Below are 25,542 nucleotides of genomic sequence, written 5' to 3'. Positions count from 1 at the left end.
AGGTTTTTTGACTCCAGATCCAGTGCTCTATCTACAGCATTACTTTCTATTACTACTAACAGTAAGGGTCATTATTTCTTCTTCTCAAAACTACCACTGTTAGACACCCCCCCCCAATAAAAATCATCAAAGCAATGCAATACAAATGAACTGAAAAATGGCTTTCTTCTCTCTTTTGACTCAGCTCAAAATTCTCAGCATTCCTGCTGCCTCTGACCAAGGTGCTGACTACTGTTGGCTCTACTGTGGTATGTATTGCCATGATAAACCTAGACCATTCGGTGTCTCTGAGTTTCAGATTCCTTATTTAAAAAATGAGAGGCTTAGAATAGATGCTTTCGAAAGTCTCAAAATCTATGATATTTTAATCTTCTAGTCTTTGAATCTGGAAGCAGTAATGGTATAATGTTGGGTCCTTAACCTTCTCTCTGTCAAGGGATTCTTTGATAGACTGGAGAAGTCTTTCTCAAAACAACATTTAAAAAATATAAATAAACACTTCCCGTCCCAGGATTAGAAAACAAATATGTTGGGCAGCTAGAAGTCAGGAAGACCTGAGTCAAATCCAGTCTCAGACACTTAATACTTAGCTGTGTGACCTTGGGCAAGTCACTTAACCTCAATGCCTTGCCAAAAAATCCAACCCAAATATATTATATTGAAATAAAATTATCATTCTGTAAAAATTTCATGGAACCTAGGCTAAGAAATCCTATACTGTATTAAAAAGAATACTCTCCTAGAAGACAACAGATCTGGGCTCAGTTCCTGGCCCTGTGACTGTCTAATTTGGATGTAGGCAAATCATCAAACTCCTCTGGGCCTCAGATTACCCAGATGTAAAAGGAGAGTATTGGACTAAATGATCCATGAATTCCCCTCCAGATCTAGAAGTCCATAGACTAAAGATTTGGGTCCCTTTTGCCCTTCTTAACAGTTTGATCTCCAATTCCCCAATGAAGCAACTTAGACTTATAGATGCCACTAAGTTTGTTTATTTAAAAATCTATTCCCTATGACATTTAGGAAACAACATAGAAAAAAAGATGTAGATCACAAAATGAGGTATATTTATTGCTGAGAGTTCCATCCTGAACCTTTTATATATGGTATTCTACTGTCACACCTACTGCTCCTATGACTGTCCAGAAAAATAGGCTCCTGTGGGAGTCAGCTTTTGGATTAAATGTGCTTATACAGAAACCACTGGCTCCTATGTGATCAGTTAGAAGGAGGGAAATTAAAAAGTAATAATGGGATATTAGGGTAAATTTGTGTTGTTTCTTTTATATTCATTATCTATTTTTTGTATTTTATTTGGAGGGAGAGCTGTGACTAAGTCAAGACAAATTACAACTCATGAATCTTTGATAGCCATTTATGACTCTCAGTTTCCTATTCTGTCTTCTTCAATTATTCTAGCTTTTGGCTACCTAAAACTATTAGAGACTTCAATTTTTATTTTGATGTAACTTCCTTTATCTGATGTACTAGCTATCAAAATTACCTCCCCTTAACTTATTCTTCACCATTTCCCATCCAACCCTAAGGGTGGTTACATTTTTAAAGATCATGAACTTAGACAATTTCCCCTTTCCTGTCTACTCTTCAATGCCTGGAACCAGACCCACACCAAAGAAATGGCAAGTGCACATAAGGTGCTTTGATAAGAAAAATGACAAGAAGGTCAAGTTATTAAGTTCTTCAGTATCACCAGTGAAAGTTATGAGGACTTAAAGGATTACACATTTAGAGCTGGAAGGACATCTAGAGATAACCCTTTTGTATTCTTGACATAGAACTAAGTCATGGAGAGGTCACTTAACCAAGGTCACATATAAAATAAATGTCAGAACTGGGATTTTCCAGTCCTCTATCTCCAGATCCAATTACCGTGCCACTTAACTGCAAAGGAAGAGAAATAATATTTAGGCAAAGATGTCCAGGAGGAAAAAATGGAAAACTTCCACAAAGACCTAATAACTGTTTGAGGATCCATTGTCAATCTCTATGATGGGCTGACCTTGAGATCTACTGGGTCATAAGAACTGATCACAAATTTAAATTTCTCACACTAAAATGATCGTAACTTAATTATGTTGGAAAATTAAGATTGCACAAAGTTGGAGATTAAGGAAACATACCCAATACCTTACATATGCCATTAATACAGACATTTCTGCTGTTGCCTCCTTCAAAGCAAGGTGTACCATCAATGACAGCATCAAGCATTTTTTCAGAAAATTGTCCATCAATGGGTCGACAATAGAGTTCACATGGATATTCTGCAGTGGAAAAAAGAGACAGTTTCAAGTTAGCATGTTGATTAATATTCATGATGTCACCAAAACTTTTTAAAATTTGTGCATCTGATCATCCTTTGATTTTGAAATCCATAAAAAGCACAAGAATCTCACTCCCAGGACAACTGGGTGGTGTAATGCAAGAATGGTTTGGAGTCAGGAAGATTTGAATTCAAATCCTGCATCAGATACTTACTAGCTATCATTTATTTATACTCTGTTTTCTCATCTTTAAAATAGGGATAAAAATAGCATCCACCTCACAGGGTTGTAGTGAGAACCAAATGAAATCATATATATATATATACATATATATATATATGTATATATATATATATATGTATACATATATACACACACACATATATACATATATAAATATATATATATATATATATATATATGGAGAGAGCACTAAATACTAGCTATTTTTGTTATTACTTCTTATTGTCATTATATTACATATATTTGGAAACTGTAACATGGTGGTATCCAGCACATCCCCAAGCAAATAATAAGCATTTGAACAAATTCTTATTCTTCAAAACATTTGAAATAAATGTGCATATACTGTGTATGTGCATAGACACAAATATACATATATATATATATTACATATATAATTTTTTTTTAACTTCATCAGTGTTCATCATTGTGGAAGCACAGGCACTGATGATGGTGACATAACATTTTCTTAGAAGGGCCAATCTCATTGTAATGAGTCTGTCGTTCACTCCTTTTGATAGGCATTCAAGAATGTTGATTAGTATTGATTACAAAACCTCCCCCAGCTTCATGATGCTCCCCTTCACTGTGGCCACTCCAGAGAAACATATACCCAGCTCCATCTTCAGTAAGCTGCTTCATTTGCCAGCCTTGTTTGACTCAGGGCTATTATTTGGATATGTAACCTGCTGAGTTCTCTTGAAACAAAAGCTGTTTGTTTTTCAAGTTGATTGGGTCTTGTGTTATCTATGAGTGTGCACATGTTCTGTGCACTGATGGTAAATGGAAATTTATTTGAAGAAGTTTCTGTAGATTTTTTTGTGTCTTGACCATACTGTGGGATCCCTCCCTGCTGCAATAATCAGACCAGAGTTTTCTAGGCCCTTCCTCATATCAGGAGGTGAGCAGTGTGATGCAGGGGGCTGCCAAATCTCACTGCTGCTTTCAGTGGGGAATCAACCCTATGGCCTGGACCCCTGGATACAGGGTTGTGACTACAGCTCTCATTGTATCCACAGCTGCTGTTTCATCACTTGAATGTCACCACAGATCTTTGAGGAATTGTTATGAGAGATGTCTTGTTGCATGCATAAATTGGAATTAAGTGAGGTAGAGCTGCACAAAGTCATCTGCCTCACTCTCTCCTCCATAGTCATCATGATCGAGTGTGGCAAGACAACTGTGATGGCTCAAGATACAGTGGATGACCTTGGTGTCTTCAATATCTAACCAAGCTCTAAGTACTCCACAGCACTTACTTCAGCTGCCTTCATGGCCATTGGAATGAATTGTTCTCTTCTTCCCATTCCACTAGTGGAAGACTTCACATGCTTGGGGTAGACACCCCCCCACTACTCACTGATGGGTTTCAGACTCCCTAGGTCACCCTCAACCTGGTTAGCCCACCTGACAGATGGTTTTCCAGGGTGTAGCTGCTGTGCATGCTACAGTTTCTTGGAGTCACAGGTGAGAATTAGGTGACTCAGGTGGACATCAAAGTTGGAAAGTAGCATTGAAAAAGGCTTGGCAGTCTTCGCACCAAGGTACTAAGTCTTCCTAGAACACACCCTACACTCATGTAGAGTAAGAACTAGTGGCTGAGAGCTACCAAGAACCCAGTATCAGCAAATACAATGGGTGAGGAAAATGCTCCAGTGACCTAAAGACTGTACAATGTCTGTGATTCTACCAGAGGCAAAGAAGAAACTATACATATGCAAAATTTAGTTAATCTCTCTACTAGAAGGAATGTTCCACTACATAAGGAATTCTTAAATCTTTTTTGTGTATCCTGGACCCCCTTTGTCAATCTGCTGAAACTTAAGAACCCCCTTCTCAAAATAATGTTTTGAAATGAACAAAACAAAATGCACAGGCTTACAGAAGAAGCTAATTATATTGGAAAAGCAATTAGCAGAATATTTTCTTCAAAAGACAACTTCTGGGTTAAGAATTCCAGCCTACTAATATGAAAGATTCCTGGGAAGCATGAAATGAATGTTTTTAGTGAACAACAAATAAAAAATTCTGAGACAGAAAGAATTCCTAAGCTATGTCAGAAAGTTGGAGACTCTTATCATCAATGTACCAAGAGAGGAGGAATTTATATTCTGGGTAACTAATGCCAGAGTAGGCTCAGATCACCAGACATGGTGGAGAATCCTTGGGAGGAATGGAGTTGGACACAGCAACAGAAATGGACACCTAATACTGAAGACTTGCATATCTCATGACCTCATCACAAACAGTCTTCCATTTACCTAAATGCAATAAAATTTCCTGGATGTATCCTCATAGTAAACACTGGCATCTACTACACTATATGATCATAACGAGAAGAGACAGAAAGGATATGAGAGTGACAAAGGCAACATGTGATAACAGAATGCTGGACTGATCACAGACTCATCCTCTCTAAGCTAAATATTCACATTCAACCAAAGCCTAGGCAAAATGAATACTAGAAGAATTAATGTCAAGAGATTAGAATGTCCCTCTGAGCAGGAATAGTTCATTGCTAACTTGGAGGGAAAACTGAGCCAGCACACAGTTGGCAATAGTGGAGCAGAAAAGGAGTAGGTAGCTTTCAGAGACCTGGTGTAGCTCATCTGGGCCAGAACACTCACAAACACCAATATTGGTTTGATGAAAATGATGGGGGAAAACAATAACTCCACAGGGTTTACCAGTAGGATAGTTTATCCATTTTTAAGAAGGCAGTGTTTAATTATACAAGTGAAGCTCAGAGATGCAGGATTCTTGGTTCAGTAAGAAGATAGATGAAATTCAATTTCATGCCGACAGTAACAAACCAAAAATGTTTTCATAATACCCTGGAGGCTATTTATGGGCCAAAGACATTTGATGAATCTCAACTACTCAATGCTGATGGATCCACATTGCTTAATGTTAGGAACACAATCCTAGAGAGATGGGCTGAACACTTCTATAGTGTTAACAGACCATCATCATTCAATGCAGAATTCACTGACCATTTACCTCAAGTTGAAGTCAATCAGTTCCCAGCTGAAGTACCAACTGAAGAAGAGATTATGTATGCCATTAGGCTCCTTTCAAGTGACAGAGCACTTGATGCTGAGGGTCTACAAGTATTTTGGGGGTCTATTGCTCATCTAAAAACTGACTGAAATTTTCTAGGTTATATGACATGAAGAGGTTATCCCCCAAGAATTATAGGATGTCTCCATTGTCTATCTCAATAAAGGTAAAGGGAATAGACTGTTTTGTGACAATCACGGGAGTATTTCTCTTTTATTCACTGCTGGTAAGATTCTTGCCAAAGTCCTTATCAATAGGCTAATCCTTTACCTGGAAAATGGTCACCTCCCTGAGAGCCAGGGTGGCTTCAGAAAGGGTGGAGGAATGGTTGATATGGTGTCTGCTGCCCAACAACTCCAGGAAAAATGCCAGAAACAGAACAGAGGTCTGTAATCAACATTTGAGGATCTGGCCTAGACCTCTGATATTATCAGTTGTGAGGATTTATGGAAAATATGTCAGAATTTGGTTGCCTAGAGAAGTTCATCAGTATAATACATCAATTCCATGATGCCAAGTATGTCTGGGTTCTGAATAGTGGATGATACGCTTGAAATTTCCCTGTCACTAGTGGAGTAAAACAAGAATGTGTTCTTGTTGCCCTACTTTTTACCATGATGTTTTCAGTCATGTTATCAAATGCCTTTACTGAGGATGAACATGGTCTTAAGGTCAGCTACCACAATGATGGCAAATTCTTCAACTTGAAAAAGTTACAAGCAAAGATCAAAGGGGAGGAGTATTGGTGCATGATCTTCTGTTTGCAAATGATTGTGCACTTAATGCAGCCTCTGAAGTTGAGATGCAACAATGTATGGACCAATTCTCTGCTGCTTGTGCTAATTTTTGTCTATCAATTAAAAACCAAGAAAACAAATGTGCTCCCTCAGCCAACACTACACCATCCATATATGGAACCATCAATTACAGAAAATGGAGAGGTTTTGAGTACTGTGGACAAGTTCATTTACCTTGGCAGCGTCCTTTCCAAGGAGGCAAACATTGACAATGAGTTTGACACTCATTGCCACAGCTAGCTCAGTATCTGGGAGGCTCCAAAGGAAAATATGGGAGAGAAGAACTATTAAACTGACTACCAAAATGAAGGTCTGTTACAGTTGTTGTGATGACCTCATTGCTATATGCCTCTGAAACCTGGAAAGTCTACCAGTGCTATGTCAGGAAACTGAATTGCTTCCATTTAAATTGTCTTAGAAAGATTCTGAAGATCACTTGGCAGGATACTGAGGTCCTTTCAAACAAGAAAACAAAATCAAAGGAATGAAAAAATAGATGAAAATGTGAAACATTTATTAAAAAAAATAATAAGAGAACCTGAAAATAGATACAGGAGAGATAATTTAAGAATTATTGGACTACCTGAAAGACATGATTATAAAGTTTTCAAGAAAATATCAAGGAAAACTTCAGTGATATTCTAGAACTGGAGAGTAAGATAGAAATTGAAAGAATCCACTGATCACAATTCAAAAGAAATCCTAAAATAAAAATACCAGGAATATTATATCCAAATTCCAGTGCTCTCATAGAATCAAGAATTACATACCTAGCAAAACTTAGTATAATCCAGGGAAATAAGTGGATATTAAATGAAACAGAGGACTTTTGTATGTTATTGATGCAGGCTTATTGATAAAGAACCGAGTAAAAAAGTTAATATTTAAATAAAAGATTTAAGTAAAGCATATAAGGTAAATAGGTTGGGAAACCATAAGGGATTTAATAAGGTTAAGCAGCTTACATTCCTTCATGGGAAGGTGATACTTGTATTTCTTTTTTTTAAATTTATTTTTATTCTCATTTTGTACAAATGTTTTTTTACATTAATAAAATATTCTTGTTTACAAGTAAACAAAATACCCCTCTCCCCCGAATATAGATAGACTTTCTTGGGCAAAAAAAGTAAAGGGGAGAGAAAAAAAAGTAAAATAAAAAAAAAATAATAGTAATAATTGTAGGTATGGCCAGGTGGTGCAATGGACAAAGCACCAGCCCTGGAGCCACCAGCACCCGAGTCCATATCCAGCCTCGTAAACCCAACAATCACCTAGCCATGTGACATGTAAGCCACCCGATCCCCACTGCCCTGCAAAAACCAAAAAGAAGGAAAAAAAAGACCCCAAATAAAATAAAATAGCAATAATAGTAGGGGTGGCTGGGTGGCAGACAGAGCATTGGCCCTTGAGCCAGGAGCACCTAGGTGCAAATCTGGCCCCAGACACCCAAAGATCACCCTGCTATGTGGCCCCAGGCAGGCGACCCAGCCCCACTTGCCTTGCACCCTACCCCAAATAATAATAACAAAAAATGTGCTTCAGTCTTTGTTCCAACACCAACAACTCTGTCATGGGTGGATCACATTCTTTATGATAAGTCCATCACAAAAGTTACTTCCATATTTTTCCAACGTTGCCATTGCTGATCACAACTCCCTCCTTTCTTATTTCTCCACTACCATGTATTATATTTTCTCTCTCCTTTCACTCTGACTCTGCTGTAGGGTTGCTGAGTGGCGCAGGAGACAGATACCTGGTCCTGGGGCCAAGAAGCCCTGAGCCCCCATACCACCCCCTTAGGCCCAGAATTCACCTGGCCCTATGGTCCTGGACAGGCCTTCCAATCCCAGCCCCTTGCAAGAAGTAATAAAGAAAATGTATTATATCTGACCACTCTCCCTCCATGGTCCATCCTCTCCTCCTTTATTCACATCCCCACCCCTTCCCCCTGCTCCCCCCCTCCTTCTTACTCCAGATGTCTATACCCCATTGAGTATATTTTCTGTTTCCTCTCCTAGCCATCTCTGATGAGAGCAAAGGTTCCCTCATTCCCCCTTGCCTCCCCCCCTTCCATATCATTGCAATAGCTCATTGTAATAAAAAAAATCTTATTATGTGAAATATCTTGGACTATTCCCCCTCTCCTTTTTCTTTCTCCCATTCCATTTCCCTTTTTTTCTATTGACTTCCTTTTTACACCATATTTTATCTTCGAATTCAGCTTCCTTCTGTGCTTCAACTATAAAAGCTCCCTCTACCTGCTCTATTAACTGAGAAGGTTCATATGAACATTATCAGTATCATTTTTCTATACATGCAGTTCATCCTCATTAAGTCCCTCATATTTCCCCCCTCTCCTCCAATCTCCATACTTCACCTGAGTCCTGTATCTGAAGGTCAAACCTTCTTTTCAGCTCTGGCCATTCCAAAAGGAACATTTGAAATTCCCCTAGTTCATTGAAAGTCCATCTTTTTCCCTGGAAGAGGACATTCAGCCTTGCTGGGTAGTTCATTCTTGGCTGCATTCTAAGCTCTTTTGCCTTCCAGTATATTGTATTCCAAGCTCTACGAGCTTCCAATGTAGTTGCTGCTAAGTCCTGTGTGATCCTGACTGCAGCTCCACGATATTTGAACTGTATCCTTCTGGCTGCTTGTAATATTTTCTCTTTGACTTGGGAGTTCTGGAACTTGGCTATAATATTCCTAGAGGTTGGTTTTTTGGGATCTCTTTCTCTGGGGGATCAGTGGATTCTCTCCATTTCTATTTTGCTCTCTGCTTCTAGAATATCAGGGCAATTTTCCTGTAGTAATTCTTTGAAAATGATGTCAAGGCTCTTTCAGGTATTCCAATATGACTTTCAGGTATTCCAATGACTTTCAGGTATTCCAATAATTTTTAAATTATCTTTCCTAAGTCTGTTTTACATATCAGTTGTTTGTTCAATGAGATATTTCACATTTTCTTCTAATTTTTCATTTTTTTTGGTTTTGAAGTATTGATTCCTGATTTCTGGTAAATTCATCAATCTCCCTGAATTCTATTCTTTGTCTGAAGGATTTTTTCTTCTCAGAGAGTTTTCTTATCTCTTTTTCCATCTGGCCAATTTTGCTTTTTAAAGCATTCTTCTCCTCAATAACTTTTTTGAACTGTTTTATCCATTTGACCTAAGCTGGTTTTTAGCATGCTATTTTCTTCAGCATTTTTTTTTTGGATTTCCTTGACTAAGCTGCTGACTTCATTTTCATGTTTTTCCTGCATCTCTCTCCTTTCTTTTCCCAGTTTTTCTTCCAACTCCCTCATTTGATTTTCAAAGTCTTTTTTGAGCTCTATCATAGCCTGAGCCCAATTTCTGTTTTTCTTGGAGTCTTTAGATGCAGGAGCTTGTGCTTCCTCATCTTCAGACTGAGTATTTTGATCCTTCTTGGGCTCATTTGCAAAATATTTCTCAGTGGTCTTCCTCTTGTTTCTTTGCTTGCTCATTTTCCCAGCCTAAGCCTGTTTTTGGAGTGCTTCCTGAGCTTTTGGGACACTCCCACAAGGGTCTCAGTGTGTGAGGTTCTGTCCTCCCTCCTGGTCTGTGAATGACCATAAGCGCCCCCCTCTGCCACAGGGCTGAGTTGGGGGGGCCCTGTTGTTCTATGGGGGGGCCTAGACTGGGATCAGGATCTGAATGTGTTCAGAGCCCCAGAGTCCTGTTCCAGGGGCAAAGGACAGAGCTCTGCAGTCTCTCTCTCTTCACTCCCCTCCCTCAGCTCAATGGGCTCATGCCCTGGGGGCTCCTGCTTATGGGCTCCACCTGCTCCTGTTTCTAGGTCTGGGCTGCAGAAAGACCAAGTTGCTAGCTGTGTGCCCTGAGGGCTGGGTTCCACGTGCTCACTCTGGCAGAGATCCACTGCTGTTACCCTACTTTGTGCCCGGTGCTCCCCGGGGTGCAGCTCAGGAGACTCCCCCACTGCTGTGAGCCACGGCTCCCAGTGCCGAGGCTGAAGTTCTTTCACTCTGGTGGGCCACCCCCTCTGGCGGGCTGCCCCTCCAACCCCGGGGGAGCAGAGCCTTTTTGCTCTTTTCCAGGTTACCTTGAGTAGGAGAACTGCCTCACTGGGTCCCTTTGTGGGTTCTGTCTCTCGAAAGTTTAGTTAGAGTCCTTAACTTATGACTTTTATCAGAGAGCTCCTAAGACTAGATCCCTTCTTGTCGCCATCTTGGCTCCGCCCGATACTTGTATTTCATAAGAACTTTCTCATTATTTAGCAGTTAGAAGGAGCAAACATAGACAAGGGTATGAGTGTGAGATGATTATGATGGGAAGATATCTAAAAAAATAAATTTTAGGGATGAGAAAGAGGAATGTACTGGGAGAAGGGGAAGTAAAATCAGATAAATTACCTTATATAAAAGAGCTTTTATGGGGAGGGGAAGTGAATGATAGTGAGTGAACCTTACTCTCTTTGGAATTGTCTCAGAGAGGGAGTAATATACATATTAAGATGGGTATAAAAATCTCTCCCTTTAGAAAATTAGGAGAGAAAGGGGATGAAGAAAAAGGATGGAGACTGATAGAAGGGAGAGCAAATTGGGGAAGATAGTCAGAAAGAAAAATCTTTTGAGGATGGACAGTATGAAAGGAGAGAAAGAGAGAGAGGGAGAGGGAGAGGGAGAGGGAGAGGGAGAGAGAGAGAGAGAGAGAGAGAGAGAGAGAGAGAGAGAGAGAGAGAGAGAGAGAGAGAGAGAACAGGATAAAAAGAAGGAAAATAGATGGAGGGAAATACAGTTAGTAATGAAAACTGGAGAAAATTTACAGCAAATTTTTCTGATAAATACTTCTTAAACATATAGATAATAAATCTATAAAAATAAGAACCATTCCCCAATTGCTAAATGGCAAAAAAGAAAGGTAATTAGTCAAGGTAATAAAAACTATATATAGTCATATTAAAAACATTCCAATTTCTATTATTTTAGAGAAATGCAAATTAAAACAACTCTGAGATACCATCCCACATCAATCTGATTAATAAAACAAAATGGGAAATGACAAATGCTGAAAGGGCTTTAGGAAAATGAAACACTAATGTATTATAGGAGGAGTTGTGAACTGATTCAATTTTTCTGAAGAACAATTTGTAATTATGCCCAAAGGAACTTTAATCTAACAATACCACTACTAGATCTGCATCCCAAAGAAATTAAAAAACACACTGAAAAAGTATCTATATGTGCTAAAGTATATTTAGCAGCTCTTTTAATGGTGGCAAAGAATTGGAAACTGAGGAAATGCTCATCAATTGAGGAATGGCTGAATCAATTGCAATATGTGATTATGATAGATACTACTGTGCTGATAAGCAGAATGTTCTCAGAAAAATCTGGAAAGACTTACATGAACTGATGGAAAGTAAAATGAACTGAATCAGGAAAACATTATACAGAGCAACACCAATATTTGATGATAGTCTATAAATGACCTGTGACTTGGATATTCTCAGTAATACAATGATTCAAGATAATTCTGAAGGACTTAAGATGAAAAATGCTATTTATCTCCAGGGAAAGAACTGATGGCATTTGAATGCATTTCAAAGCATGCTTTTTCAAAATTGTCTTCATTTTTCTTATTTTTTTTCTGTTTTCTTTCACAGCATGGCTAATATGGAAATGTTTTATATGATTGTATTATTTATGACCTATATCAAACTGCTTGCCATCTCAATCAGAGGGATGGGGAAACAGGGAATGAGAGAATTAAATTTTTTTAAAAATGTTAAAAATTGTTTTTACATGTAATTGGGGAAAATTAAATATTAAAAAAATAAAATCCACTTCATCAAATTGAGGAAATTCTCAGAAATTAGGCAATGTGATAATGGAATACCATTGCTGTATAAGAAATTATGAGTAGGATGGGTACAAAAAATCCAGGAAACAATTAAATGAACTGATACAAAGTGAAGTAGTGAACAAAAGCAGGAGAAAATTGTATACCCTTAATGGGCAATAGTGAAACAATGCTCAGCTATTAAGGACTTAGCTACTCTGAGAAAAATAAGGAATCAAGAGAATTCTGAAGGACACAAGATGAAAAATGTTCTCCACCTCCAGAGAAAATTGATGAACTTTGAGTAAAAATCAAAAAATAATTTTCTTACTTCATTTTTTTGTTTTTTTCGTGACGTTGATAATATATAAATATATTTTGCATGATTCCATGTATAGTTGATATAATATTGCTTGTCTCATCAATGAGTGGGATCAAAGGGAAGGAGAGAATTTGTAACTCAAAAATTTCTTTACAGTAGTAAAAATACTATATATATATATATATATAATTTTAAAAATATGAAGAAAAGGATCAAAAGATTTGGGGAGAAAAGATCTGAGAAAAACTAAGATGCAGGATTCCTCTTTTCAACTTTGGGGGCATTATTTGTTTAGTCATTGGAATAAGCGGAATTTAAAAAGTTATTTCTCATATTTCTAAGAAGAATCCTCCCAGTGATAAAAGGCATTACCCTAGGTGCCTGGAGCTCAAAGAAATAATTTCTTTAAACAATATAAAATCTTTGGTTGCCAAGGAGAAAGAAAGAAAGAAAGAAAGAAAGAAAGAAAGAAAGAAAGAAAGAAAGAAAGAAAGAAAGAAAGAAAGAAAGAAAGAAAGAAAGAAAGAAAAGAAGAAGAAGAAGAAGAAGAAGAAGAAGAAGAAGAAGAAGAAGAAGAAGAAGAAGAAGAAGAAGAAGAAGAAGAAGAAGAAAAGGAACAGGGTGTTGTTGGGCTTATATAAAACAAAAAACACCCAATGAATATTCTGATAGTTTCTAGAATGTTCTCTTATTTCTGTGCCATGAAAAAGAGAGTTTGTCCAGAAAGACTCCCTTGGAATAATTTGTCCTTGTTTCTCTCTTTCTGCTGAGTTTATCTAGCTGCCTTTTGTAACATACAGCAGTGGTTTTTCTTAAACATCAATTGGACTTTAGACACTGATCTTAAAGACAAATAAACCTCCAGTTTAGGGGAGAAGGAAATGGAATCTCAAGATGTTGGAAGAGCTTCTAATCAGCCCCTGGGACTGATCAGAAGAGGAAAACTTCTAAGGAGACTGGATAAAAGATAAAAGATAAAATTAAGTCTAATTATGAACAGCCTTGAATGAAAGGATTTGTTTTGGTTGCTGTTGTTTTTTTACCCTTTTTAAGGGTAGAGGAGTGAGTGATAAAAATCAGAATTTAAGAAAACTATTTCAGTTGTGGTGAAGGATGAATTGGAGGTGGGGGGTAAGCTAGAGGCAAAATGACAAGTTAGAAGCAATGGGGGCCTCAACAAGGATGATGGCAGTTTAGTAAAAAGGTTGGTAAAGACACTGGATATATTTATATATTGCAGAGACAGAATTGTGGTAGTTTTGGTCCTCAATCTAGGGATCATGTTCAGGGATGACAGTTAGGTTCAGATGCTTAATTTAATTTATCCAAATTAAGATTTGATCTCAGACTGATTCCCAAGAAGACAAGTCTCTATTATTTAATTAATTATTCACACATTGCTGCAAAGTACGTTATTAAATCTTTACTGGAAGGGCTTCATTTTCCCCAGGGAAATGTATATTTAGATACAGGGGAGATTGTTTTTAGATTCCCTGATTTTCTTCAAGACCTACTCAAATACTACTTTCTGAAGGACCTTTCTCTGCCCCCCCTCAACAGTTGCTCATACTGTCTCCTAAACTTTATTTCCACCTACAAGTAATAATATGTCATTCATTAAAATGGATGCTTCTTGAGGAAATTGGCATGTTTGCTTTTTCCTTGTATCATTTGCACTTAGCACAGTGTTTTTCGAGGTTTATACTATTGTTTGATATATGATCATAGCATTGGATGGTTTTGGTTGACTCTGTTGATTTTGCTTAGTTGTTTTTATTTATAATTAGGAAGGGCTCTATGGGGATGGTTACTGGAAAATAACTGTATTATGAAGAATAAAAGGCATTCATGAAACATTTACAAAATAAAATATATGGTCTTTTACCTTTCAGTAAATAAAGTCAGTGGATCTTAAGATTCCCATGTGAAAATGGCTGAGGAGTTCAAGTGAATGAAGTACAGTTCTACCCTAAAATTCTCTGTGAAGTCCATAATGTAAGAAAACTTACCTCCAGGGGATTCATGGGAAAATCCAGAAGACTTCATGGGAAGAAATGTGAAGATAGGCAGCTTAGTAGCCAGATTTCAAACTATTTAGAAAGTAGTTATCATGAAAACAACTTGGTAGAAATAGAGTGGTGGATCAGTGGAATAGATTAGGCACACAATACACAGTAGCAAAAAAACCATTTTAATCTAGTGTTTTATAAACCCAAAGATGCAAGCATGGAGGCAAGAATTCACCTTTTGACAAAAATTGTTGGAAAAACTGTAAAGTCATTTAGCAGAAGCTAGGAATAGACCAACATCTCACACTAAATAATAATAACAATAATAATAATAATAATAATAATAATAATAATAATAATAATAATAATGTTTGTCCTTCATTTTTGAAGAAGACCATGACATATGTTGGGGAAATGATGTCATGATGAGCTCATGAATTGGATTTGAGTGCTAAGTCACTAGTTTCATTTTCTCTTCTAAAGTCATCTAGATCCAGTAGCTAGATATGAATTAGGATGATTGGAGATGGCCCTGGATGCAGGATAATAGAGTTAAGTGACTTGCCCAGGTCATACAGCTAGTAAGAGTCAAGTGTCTGAGGTTGAATTTAATATACACCATATACTAATAAAAAGTCAAAATGGATAAATGATTTAGACTTAGAGGATGACATAAATAAATCAGGAGCATTGAAATTTTTGCTTTTCAGTTCTGTGAATAATGGAAATGTTTATGACCAAACAAGAGGTATAGAAGATCATGGGAAATAAAATGGATAAATTTGATTACATGAAATAAAAAAGATTGTGCATAAATGAAAATAGCCAAAATTATAAGCAAAATAGGAAACTAAGTGAAACAATTTTATAATCTCTCCTAAAGGCACATTTTTCCACCCAAGATCTAGAGAACTGAAACAAATTTATAAAAATATAAGCCATTTTCCCAATTGATAAATAAACAAAGAATATGAACAGGACGTTTTCAGAAGAAGAAATCAAAACTATCAATGGTTACATGAAAATGCTCTAAATCATTATTTATTTTTTGTTTTGTTTTTTTTTTAGGTTTTTTTTGCAAGGCAAATGGGGTTAAATGGCTTGCCCAAAGGCCACACAGCTAGGTAATTATTAAGTGTCTGAGACCGGATTTGAACCCAGGTACTCCTGACTCCAAGGCTGATCCTTTATCCACTATGCCACCTAGCTACCCCTAAATCATTATTTATTAGAAAATTATAAAATAAAAATCCCTTAAGATATCATCCACAGTTAACAGATTAGTCAACATAACAGAAAAGGAAAGTGACAAATGCTGGAAGGGATGAAAAATTGGTAGAGTTGTGAAGCAGTGCAAACATTCTGTAGAACAATTTGGAACAACACTCAGGGGCCATAAAACTATACATAACTTTTGATTCAATAATATCACTATTAAATCTAAATCCCAAAGAGATAAAATGAAAAAGGGAAAGGACCTATTTTTTACAAAATTGGTGACAGAAAACTAGAGATTGAGGTGATGTTTATCAAGTGAGGAATGCTTGAGCAAGTTGTAGAGTGTGATTGTGATGAAATAATATTGTTATATGAAATTATGAGCAGGATGGTTTCAGAAAAACCTGGAAAGATGTATGGATTGTTGCAAAGTGAAATAAGCAGAACCAGGAGAATGTCTCCATTTCCTCAATTTATAAAATGAGAAGGTTGGACTAATGCTTCATTTTTGGTTCTAATGTTCCATAGCTCAGATACTCAAGTCCTAATAATAGCAATATTGTAGGGATTATCAGCTGAGAAAGACCAATGATCTGACCAAGACAATTGCAAAGGACCCATGATGAAAAATGCTATCCACTTCCAAAAGTATAGACTGAAGGATACTTATTTCACTTGATTTTGAAAATGAGTGAATGAGTGAGTGTGTGTGTGCACACGCTTTCTTTTGCAACATAGCTAATACAGAAATAAGTTTTACATGTTCCACATAGATAACTGATATCATATTGCTTGCCTTTTCAAGAGGTAGAAGAGAAGTAAAAGTGAGGGAGAGAATTTGAAATTCAAAATGTAATTGGGGAATATTTGATGAAATAAATAAAAATATATAACAAATTAAAAATGACTAAACTGCTATTAGTTGCAGTAATGATCATTATGCATACCATGAATCAAAATGAGCTTTTCAATATTACCATTCAAAAATGCCACATGTGGCATACTTAGAATGTAATTAGGTAGTTTTCTTACTGAATCTTTGCAAGACAAAAAAAGAGTTTTCTCTAGGAGACAACAAACAATTTAATATCACACCTATTTAATGTAACAACAATAGTACTGGCTATTCTGAATACATATTTTCTGGCAGGGATCTGACCTATAATTGATAGTATAATGCTACAAATTAGATCATGGCCTTAAATCAAGTGAGTCTTGTCAAAGTTTGATTTTAAATTTTTTTTAATATTTTACATCCTTTTCTAAAAGGGATTATTCTTTCATTGCAAGGCCTATTAAGTTGATTTTTTTTAGCCTAATAAAGGCAATTATGTCTTTGGGCAATAATTTCATCAATGAGTCTCCATTTCCTTAATTTATGAAATGAGAAGGTAGAAATAATGGTTCATTTTTGGTTCTAATGTTTCATAGCTGAGATACTCAAGCACTAATACAACAGAAATCATTCCAGAACCCACCTCTTTTTTCTTTTAAATAATTTGTTTTGTCCAATTACATGCAAAGATGATTTTTTAACATTCATTTTTTAACAAAATTTTGAGTTGCAAATTTTTTCTCTCCCTCCCTTTCTTCCCTTCTTCCTGAGACAGTTATTTTACATAGATTATATATATATATAATCTATGTAAAATCTATTTGTACATTAAGTCATGCTGTTTAAGAAGAAACAACAAAAGAAAAAACTATAACAAAAATAAAGTGAAAATAGAATGCTTTAATCTGTATTCAGATGCCATCAATTCTTTCTCTAGATAGGGAAAGCATTTTTCATCATGAATCCTTCGGAATTGTCCTGGACCACTATATTGCTGAGAAGAGCAAAGTCAATCATAGCTGACTATCATACAATGTAATTACTCTGTATAATGTTCTCCTGAGAACCACCTTCTTTGAAAGCCTTCCTGAATTAAGTCCTAGCTCAGTCTTAGCTGGAACACTTAGAACAGCTAGAACACTTCAAACAAGTAGACTGGGGTGGGGGGGTAAGAGGGAGGAAGAGGAGGGAGGTTCCTAGAGCATTCACACTTTAGGGTTCCTGAGAGACCCCAACTGCACCTGAGACACATAACAAATAAGATTTATCAAGGAGAGCCCTATGCTCCCCGACCATAAAAACAGGCAACTTTCATTCTGAGCATACTTAATTCAGGCTCCAGATGCCCAGCATTCTGAGACAAGTAGAGCTGCTGCTCCCTGGGGAAAAAAAAAAACTCTAAGAAAATCTTATAAAGACCCTTGAGCCTGGAAGTGGCATTTATTGCATCAGGTGGCTGTGGCCTGGGGAGGAGAGCAGCTTACAGATGATTCCAAACCTGAGGTAAAAAGCTTTAGGACTCTAGCTTGCTCTGCTAACACTGTAGAAAAAGTCAGTAGAAAAAATCTTCCTACCATTACCAGCAGTGTGAAATGACTGTGGGTATGGGAAGCAAAGAGGGAATCTGATTATGAATTCCTTGAAGATGTTGTAGATACCTGCATTTTGGTTGTAGGTACTGAAAATTTAATTTTTTGTGGTATACCTTCCTTAGTCTTTCATTACAAGGTCTATTAAGTTGATTTTTTTAGCCTATTAAAGGCAATCATGTCTTTGGGCAATGGATTTTATCAATGAGTCTGTCTTAATAAAATACCTTTTAAAAGTTTTTAGGATTTGTCTTTTGTATGGTTACGGATTAGAAATACAGATAAAGAAGATCAGGCAAAAATTTTTAAGAAGATAATGAGAACATAGATCTAGGACTGTAAACTACTTCAGATGTCATGTATTCTCATTTTACAGATGAAAGAATAGGGGTCCAGGACAGTTTAATGCTTTGCCCAAGGTGATGCAGGTTGTAAACATCAGACATTGTATCTGAATCTAAGTGTTCTGACTCCAAAGTCAGTCTTCTTTCCACTATACCATTGTCCAAAACTGTACATCAAACCTGGGCAGTAGTGAAAGGATCTCCAAGTCATGGGGGGGGGGGGGGAACCTCTGGAGCCCAGGGATATCCACCTACTGCTTAAGAAGAGCAGGAAAAAGCTAGAATTGTTTTCCAACCTTTGGACAATTTGGAGAAAATGGTTCAGAAGTAAGAAAGACAGCAAGGTTGAGTTGTTTCTCAGTTCTTCTTTATATCAGAAAGCAAGTTCTAAGTTGAGAAGGGGCAGACAAAAATTTTGTAAATAAAAGGCAAAACAGCATTTCTGGGGAAATGAACAGAGACTATGGAGATATAATTATCATAAAATCACAAAAAAGGGACTTTTGCCATGACTTAGTCCAGAGATAGAGAGATACAGACAGAGCTTATCAAATGGAAGGAATCCCCAAACTGGTCACATTGTGATTACATATGTGGGCTCAGCCAGAGAATTTATAATCAATAGCAAATGCATGAGAGAACCTTCCAGATTCCCCTTGCTAATGCCCAGGGAAGTAAGGAGTGGAGGGATGATTGCCCCCAAATAAAAGTAAGTTCTTGACCACACTTCATGGAGTTAGTGGATTGATCACCATAATGAAGAGAAACTTTCAGGAGGCTGGTCCATAGATGGCTCTGGATTCCAGCATCAAAAAAATAACAAAAAACTTATGTACAACTGTTTTATCTTTGTCTCTGTATCTATAGCCTATTTGGATTTCTTTATACAAGACACTTATCTCCCATTTCTGTGCCTCTGCACTGGAAGGATCCCCTCACTTCCACCTCTTAGAATCTCTGCCATCATCTAAGACTCATCTCAAATATATGTTCTGAATGAGGTTCCCCCCAATCCCCAATATAGTCTCCTTTCAGAGTATGTCCCTTCAACTCTCTATATGTATATTATATCTGATATTTACATATTTCTCTCCTTCCCATTGGAATGTGAGTCTCTTGAAGAAAGGGGATGAATTTTACCATTCTTTGTATTCTCAATATTTAGTATTGTGCCTTTTATGAGAAGACACTTCAATCCTTTTTGATTGGTTGGTTCGGACCTGTTATTTTTAATGGTTTAGGGAATTCTGAGTAAGGAAACTGGTACTGCTGATAAAGATGAGCACCTTTTAGTCTTGGAGAGCAGCCTGGAACATGCAGAGGTCACAAGTGACTTACCTTAATATAAGAGGTAGAACATAAACCAGTGGCTTCCTGACTTCAAATTGGATTCTATTATGCCAGACTGCAGTGTCCATTTTTTAACAGGCATAAATTTTGAAGTAAATAATTTACAGAATTACATTATCAAAATATAGCTTACACTCTCTACTTTTTAACAACTTTCTATGGCATACTGGAATAAGTTTAATTTCTTTCATCTATACATACAAATCAGGGATGAGGAAAATTCTGCTGTACAACTGTCAAGTGGAGATAAAGATTGTGAGGATCAAATGAGAATTTTGTAAAGTGCTGGCTCACAGAGGATGCTATGGAAATGTTTGTTCCTTTTCCCCAGCTGACTCTTCTAATTAACACACTGACATTGCAATGGCATATAGATGAAAGGAATAGAACTGCAAATACTTTCAAAACTATTTTCAAATATTACAAAATATTTCCTATATCCATCCTTTCCTGTCTATTGCTTTATTCCTGCCCTAATTACCTCACATAGATTATCCTACTATCCTAACTAGGTTCTTATTCTTCAATCCGATTCATCTCATGCATTGCTATCAAGTTTATCTTCCAAATTTCTCCCCCAGATTATACCAATTCCTTTCTCAGAAGTTATTTTCAGTGGTTTCCTTTTGCCTACATAACAAGTTCCAAGTCTGGCAATCAAGACAATCTTCTTTTCCTCTCTGATCTAACTGGTCTCTTAATTAATCTTCTTGTTTTATCCTCTCCCCTCTTCAATAGATCTTTTTTTCCCCTGGGTTCCAATCCATCTCTAATACAATGCCAAAATAATTTTCCTAAGGAACAGATCACTTCCTTGCTCAAAGTAGCTATCTATTGCTTTTAAGGTAAAATACAAACTCCTTGAATAAGGCATCAAAAGTCCTTCACAGTCTAACCTAAATGCTCCTTTTAATCATATCAGTCTTATAATCACACACTACTCTGCTTCATATACATGGGGTAAGGGGCTGTGAAAATATATATTATTGGAGCATGGTTATGTTTCTCTTATCTTATTTCTAAAAACCAAGCACCACAGAAGAAATGGAGTTAAGTGATTGTCTTGACTGTGGATGGCCCTTGTTAGCATGATGGATTTTCTGGTCAATTACTCCTAATGCCAAATCTGCATTCAGCTGAAGATTCTGACAAACTCAGAGTCCCTCAATTTGTCTGTCAGATCTTACTGCTGGTGTTCATATTTTGTTTATTCTGCTTTCCAATTTATTATTCATTTAAGTAAAATTTTTTGAATTACTAATGTGATTCAAGTAGAAATGACTAAAATTTTGAAAAGAACATCACCATCCCAGCTTAAAATTCACAGAAGCAAAAAAAAAAGCACCTCTTCTGGGAAACCTGACAATCTTGACTTTAGAACAGCAAACATCAATATGTTCAGGAAAATAAAACAAGTATGGCATAATGGCCAAAGACTTAAAATGTATAACAGTTCAAGAAAGATGGGGAGCGGGCGGCTAGGTGGTGTAGTGGATAAAGCACTGGCCCTGGAGTCAGGAGTACTTGGGTTCAAATCTGGTCTCAGATGTGGGGACAACAGGAGAGACTGACATGTTAGAATAGGCATTTGATCTCTCTGGGCTTCAGTTTCTTCATATATAAAAGAAAGAGCCTACTTTAGATTTGAGAGTATTTAACTATGGTTGTGTCAAATATCTCTTTGGCAAACTAGTAAAGTCCTTTCATAATAAAGCTTTTAAATTCATACAATACAATACTAATGATTATTTTAAAAAAACAAGTATATTAAAATACAGCAATTAAAATATTAGAAAAACAAGCTGATTGTTTAAAAGGTTCAGGTTCAAAACTCTTAGATTGGTTAATTTCTAAGGACTCTTTACACTCTAAATCCTGTAATAATATTGTGATGAAGGAAAAGAGTTCTCCAAGGAGCTTAGATTTTTTAAAAGCATGCATACTTAAGAGAGAAGAATATAATGAAATGTAATTACAAGAGTGGACTGTGATGAGAGTAACATAATGGATAGCTAAAGCACAGAACAAGTTGAGTCTTTGAAAAAAGATAAGGACTAAGAGGACTTAAAAATATTTATAGATGATCCTGTGATGATAAAAAAAACTTATCTTCCTCTCTCTCTCTCTCTCTCTCTCTCTCTCTCTCTCTCTCTCTCTCTCTCTCTCATTCCTTTTCTTTTCCTCTCCCTCTCCCTTTCCATTCCCCTCCCCGCTCCTTATGGAGATCTTGCTTCTTTCTAAATATTTGAGAGATTATCTCTATATGGAACAACTAAGTGACTAGTAGATAAGAGTGTTGAAATTGGAGTCAGGAAGACCTGGGTTCAAACTGGGCCTTAGACAGTTAGCTAGCTATATGACCCTGGGCATGTCACTTAACCCTGTTTGACTTAGTTTCCTCAATTGTAAAATAAGCTGGGGAAGGAAATGACAAACCACTTCAGTATCTTTGACAAGAAAACCTTGAATGGGGTCACAAACATGACTGAAAAAACTATACACAAACAACAATATAAGCTAAAATATATTACATATACAGTCAAACAAGTTTGGAATAAAAAAGCAAAGAGTTTATTTAAACTGGTTTGAATAGTTTGATGTCAGAAAATGTTAATCACTATTAACAAAGAAATACTTAAATTATTCCCCCCCTTTCTGTTCTAACAAGGAGAATAATCACAAAATTGAAAAGAATATAACAAATATCCTTAAGAAACAATATGATGATGCAGAATGAGCTAGAACTAAGTGAGGTAGGGAAGATCTAAGTTCAAAAATATGTCTGAAACACACTTGCCTTGTGGGCATGAGTAAGATATTTTCCATCTGTGAAATTGGAAGCATTATGTTTTCCTACAGGACTGTTTTGAAAGAAGCAATTTATAAACATTTAGACAACTTTCTGTGTCATAGTGGAAAGTGCCAGTCCTGGTGTTAGGAGGACATGAATTCAAATTCATCTTCAGACACTATCTATGTGTCTCTGGGCAATCCACTTAATTCTATTTTACCATAGCTCCTCATCTGTAAAATGAGCTATTGAATGAAATGACAAAACAGTATCTTTTTATTTAATTAATTTAATTAATAAAATTAAATTTTTTATTTAATTTATTTTATTTTGAATTTTAAAATTTTCCCCCTGATTTTGCTTCCTTCCCCTCACCCCCCAAAGAAAGCAGTCTATTAATCTTTACATTGTTTCCATGCTATGTATTGATCTAAATTGAATGTATTAGAGGGAAACCCATGTGGATTTACTGAACTAAGCCGAAGCTGCAAAGCTCTCATTAAAATGGCAAATCAAAATATATTGTCTATTGTTTCAATAAAAACTTTTAAAAGTAAGGTTGGACAGGGGCGGCTAGGTGGTGCAGTGCATAGAGCACCAGCCCTGGAGTCAGGAGTACCTGAGTTCAAATCCGGACTCAGACACTTAATAATTACCTAGAGGTGTGGCCTTGGGCAAGCCACTTAACCCTATTTGCCCTGAAAAAACCTAAAAAAAAAAGTAAGGTTGGACAGCCCTGAATTTTAATCAATATCTAAGACAGTCATCAGTCTATAAATATTTATTAAGTATTTACATTGTACAGGGACTGTGCTATGTTCTGGGGTATAAAGAACCACGAAGGAAAGTCTTTGCCCTTTTGGAGCAGACAGCTATGTATAAACAAGCTATAGATGGGGGAAATGGAGTTAATAAAAGGCACTAGAAATGAGAAGCATCAGGAATGACTTCCTACAGAAGGTGGGATTTTAGCTGGGACATTAAGAAATCCAGGAGGTGGAGATAAGGAAAATTATTTCAGGCATAGGGGATATCCAGAGAAAAATGACCTCACCCAAGAGCTGAATGTCTTGTTCCAGGAAGAACAAGAAAAATATTCTAACACAGTAGGAAAGGGGGAGCTTATGCAAGGCTTTGAATGTCAAACAGAAGATAATTATTTGATCCTGCAGGTGAAAAGAAGTCACTGGAGTTTACCGAATGAGTGAAGGGAAGTGCTACGGTTAGATATGCAGAGGATATTCACAAATCTTAATTGAATTTATAAACATAGGCCAGAATATTGAAAATAGCAACCATTTCAGTTTTCAAAACTAGTAAATAATGATGAATTCTAAAAACAATAAACTCATCAGTTTAATGTAAATTAACATAAATTAATCTAGACCCAGGATCTGGATCAATGGTGTCTAGCTCAAATAGAATAGAAATAGGATCATTAAACCATATATATATATATATGTACATATATATATGTATATATATATATATATATATATATATATATATATATATATATATATATATAAAACTCCCTGTTGCCATGCATATTGATTTGTTAAAATTATCCATGTTCTACTGCATTTTTACTTATTTATTATTTTATTTTGTTAAATACTTCCTAACTACATTTTAATTTGGTTGGGGCTGCACTGTATAGTGTTGAGTGGCATAAATCCCTCTGCTTTAGATAATTTGGTCACCCTTGACCTCATTTGTGCAGAAACACCCTCTACCAATGCAGATTTCAATTTTTCTTTGTTTTCCTGTCCCATGTGATTCTCTGAGTCTTTCAATATTTTGCTGCTCCCAGTTGATAAAGTCATCTAAAGACAAATAAATTTTGTCTTCTTGTCTCTCTTTAATAAGTAACATAAATTTCCCCATTGTATCAAAAGCCACAGGATGGCACAGACATTCTGGAAAGAGATGATGTCTATGCTGTAGCGTAGCTGATAAGGCACAAGATTCCTGAGTCAGGAGGAGTTACTCCTTCTGACCTAATGAAATTCCTGACAGACCTTTCTTCTAACAAATGTGACATGAAGCACACATCCCGAGTTGAGAATAATTAGCAAGTAACAGATTTAGGATTCAAATCCAAGGTTTTTGCTTCAAGTCTTTTCTAAACCACATTATGGTTCAACATAAAAAAGACCATTCTAACAAACAGCTATTAAAACAGAATAGATTTTTGAAGTAGTGAGCTCCCTGTCATTGAAAAATTTCAAACAGAAGTTAGATATCCCTGTCACGGATATCACAAAGGAAATTCCTCCCTTGGTTAGAAAGTTGTCTCTCTACAGAACTTTCCAATTCTAAAATTATGATTCTAACGTTCCCTTATCTGATTAGATTTATCAAAGTTATTTGATAACAGAATGATCATGCTACATCAAAGTTTACATTTTCAATTAAGTTGACTGCAGAACTGTTCAATCACTTCTGACAACTATTTTAACACTATCAGAAGACAAAGGTAAATCAGATACAATTTCTGGTCAGAGTGTAATAAAAAGTATTTCTAGGAGAGGAGGATGTTCTTGTATTTCAATTTTGACAATGACTTTCTAATGGTGTTAATTTGTATGAAGATATCTAAAGAGTTTCTACTTTTTAAAATTTGCTATGTAGCCCACTGCTTAGGTGATTGGAATATAATACTCACATTTCTATTGCTTTTAAGGTTTACATAGAACATATGAGGTAGGAAGGAAGGAAGGGAGGGAGGGAGGAAGGAAGGAAGGGAGGGAGAGAGGGAGGGAGGAAGGGAGGGAGGGAAGGAGGGAAGAAAGAAACATTTATTAAGTATCTGCTGAAATATGCCAAGCTAGGCACCTCCTTTGACAAAGTTTAGGTAGGTGTCATTATTATTCCTATTTT

At 36.4% G+C, this 25,542-nt stretch overlaps 1 protein-coding gene across 5 annotated transcripts in view; it reads right to left on the bottom strand.

Moving 5' to 3' along the window:
* The window catches only part of ADAMTS12 (ADAM metallopeptidase with thrombospondin type 1 motif 12), a 534,583-nt gene that overhangs the window by 143,481 nt on the left and 365,560 nt on the right, over positions 1 to 25,542 (bottom strand). For all 5 annotated transcript variants that reach the window (XM_074208421.1, XM_074208422.1, XM_074208424.1 and 2 more), the window contains one exon: positions 2,152 to 2,285. In XM_074208421.1, the coding sequence (XP_074064522.1) occupies positions 2,152 to 2,285 (134 nt within the window). The remainder of the gene's footprint in view (positions 1 to 2,151; positions 2,286 to 25,542) is intronic.

The sequence above is a fragment of the Macrotis lagotis genome, chromosome X (genome assembly GCF_037893015.1).
Source record: "Macrotis lagotis isolate mMagLag1 chromosome X, bilby.v1.9.chrom.fasta, whole genome shotgun sequence".
Taxonomy (NCBI): domain Eukaryota; kingdom Metazoa; phylum Chordata; class Mammalia; order Peramelemorphia; family Peramelidae; genus Macrotis; species Macrotis lagotis.
The sequence above is the reverse complement of the archived record's forward strand: the minus strand, read 5'-3'. Positions and strand labels throughout refer to the sequence as shown.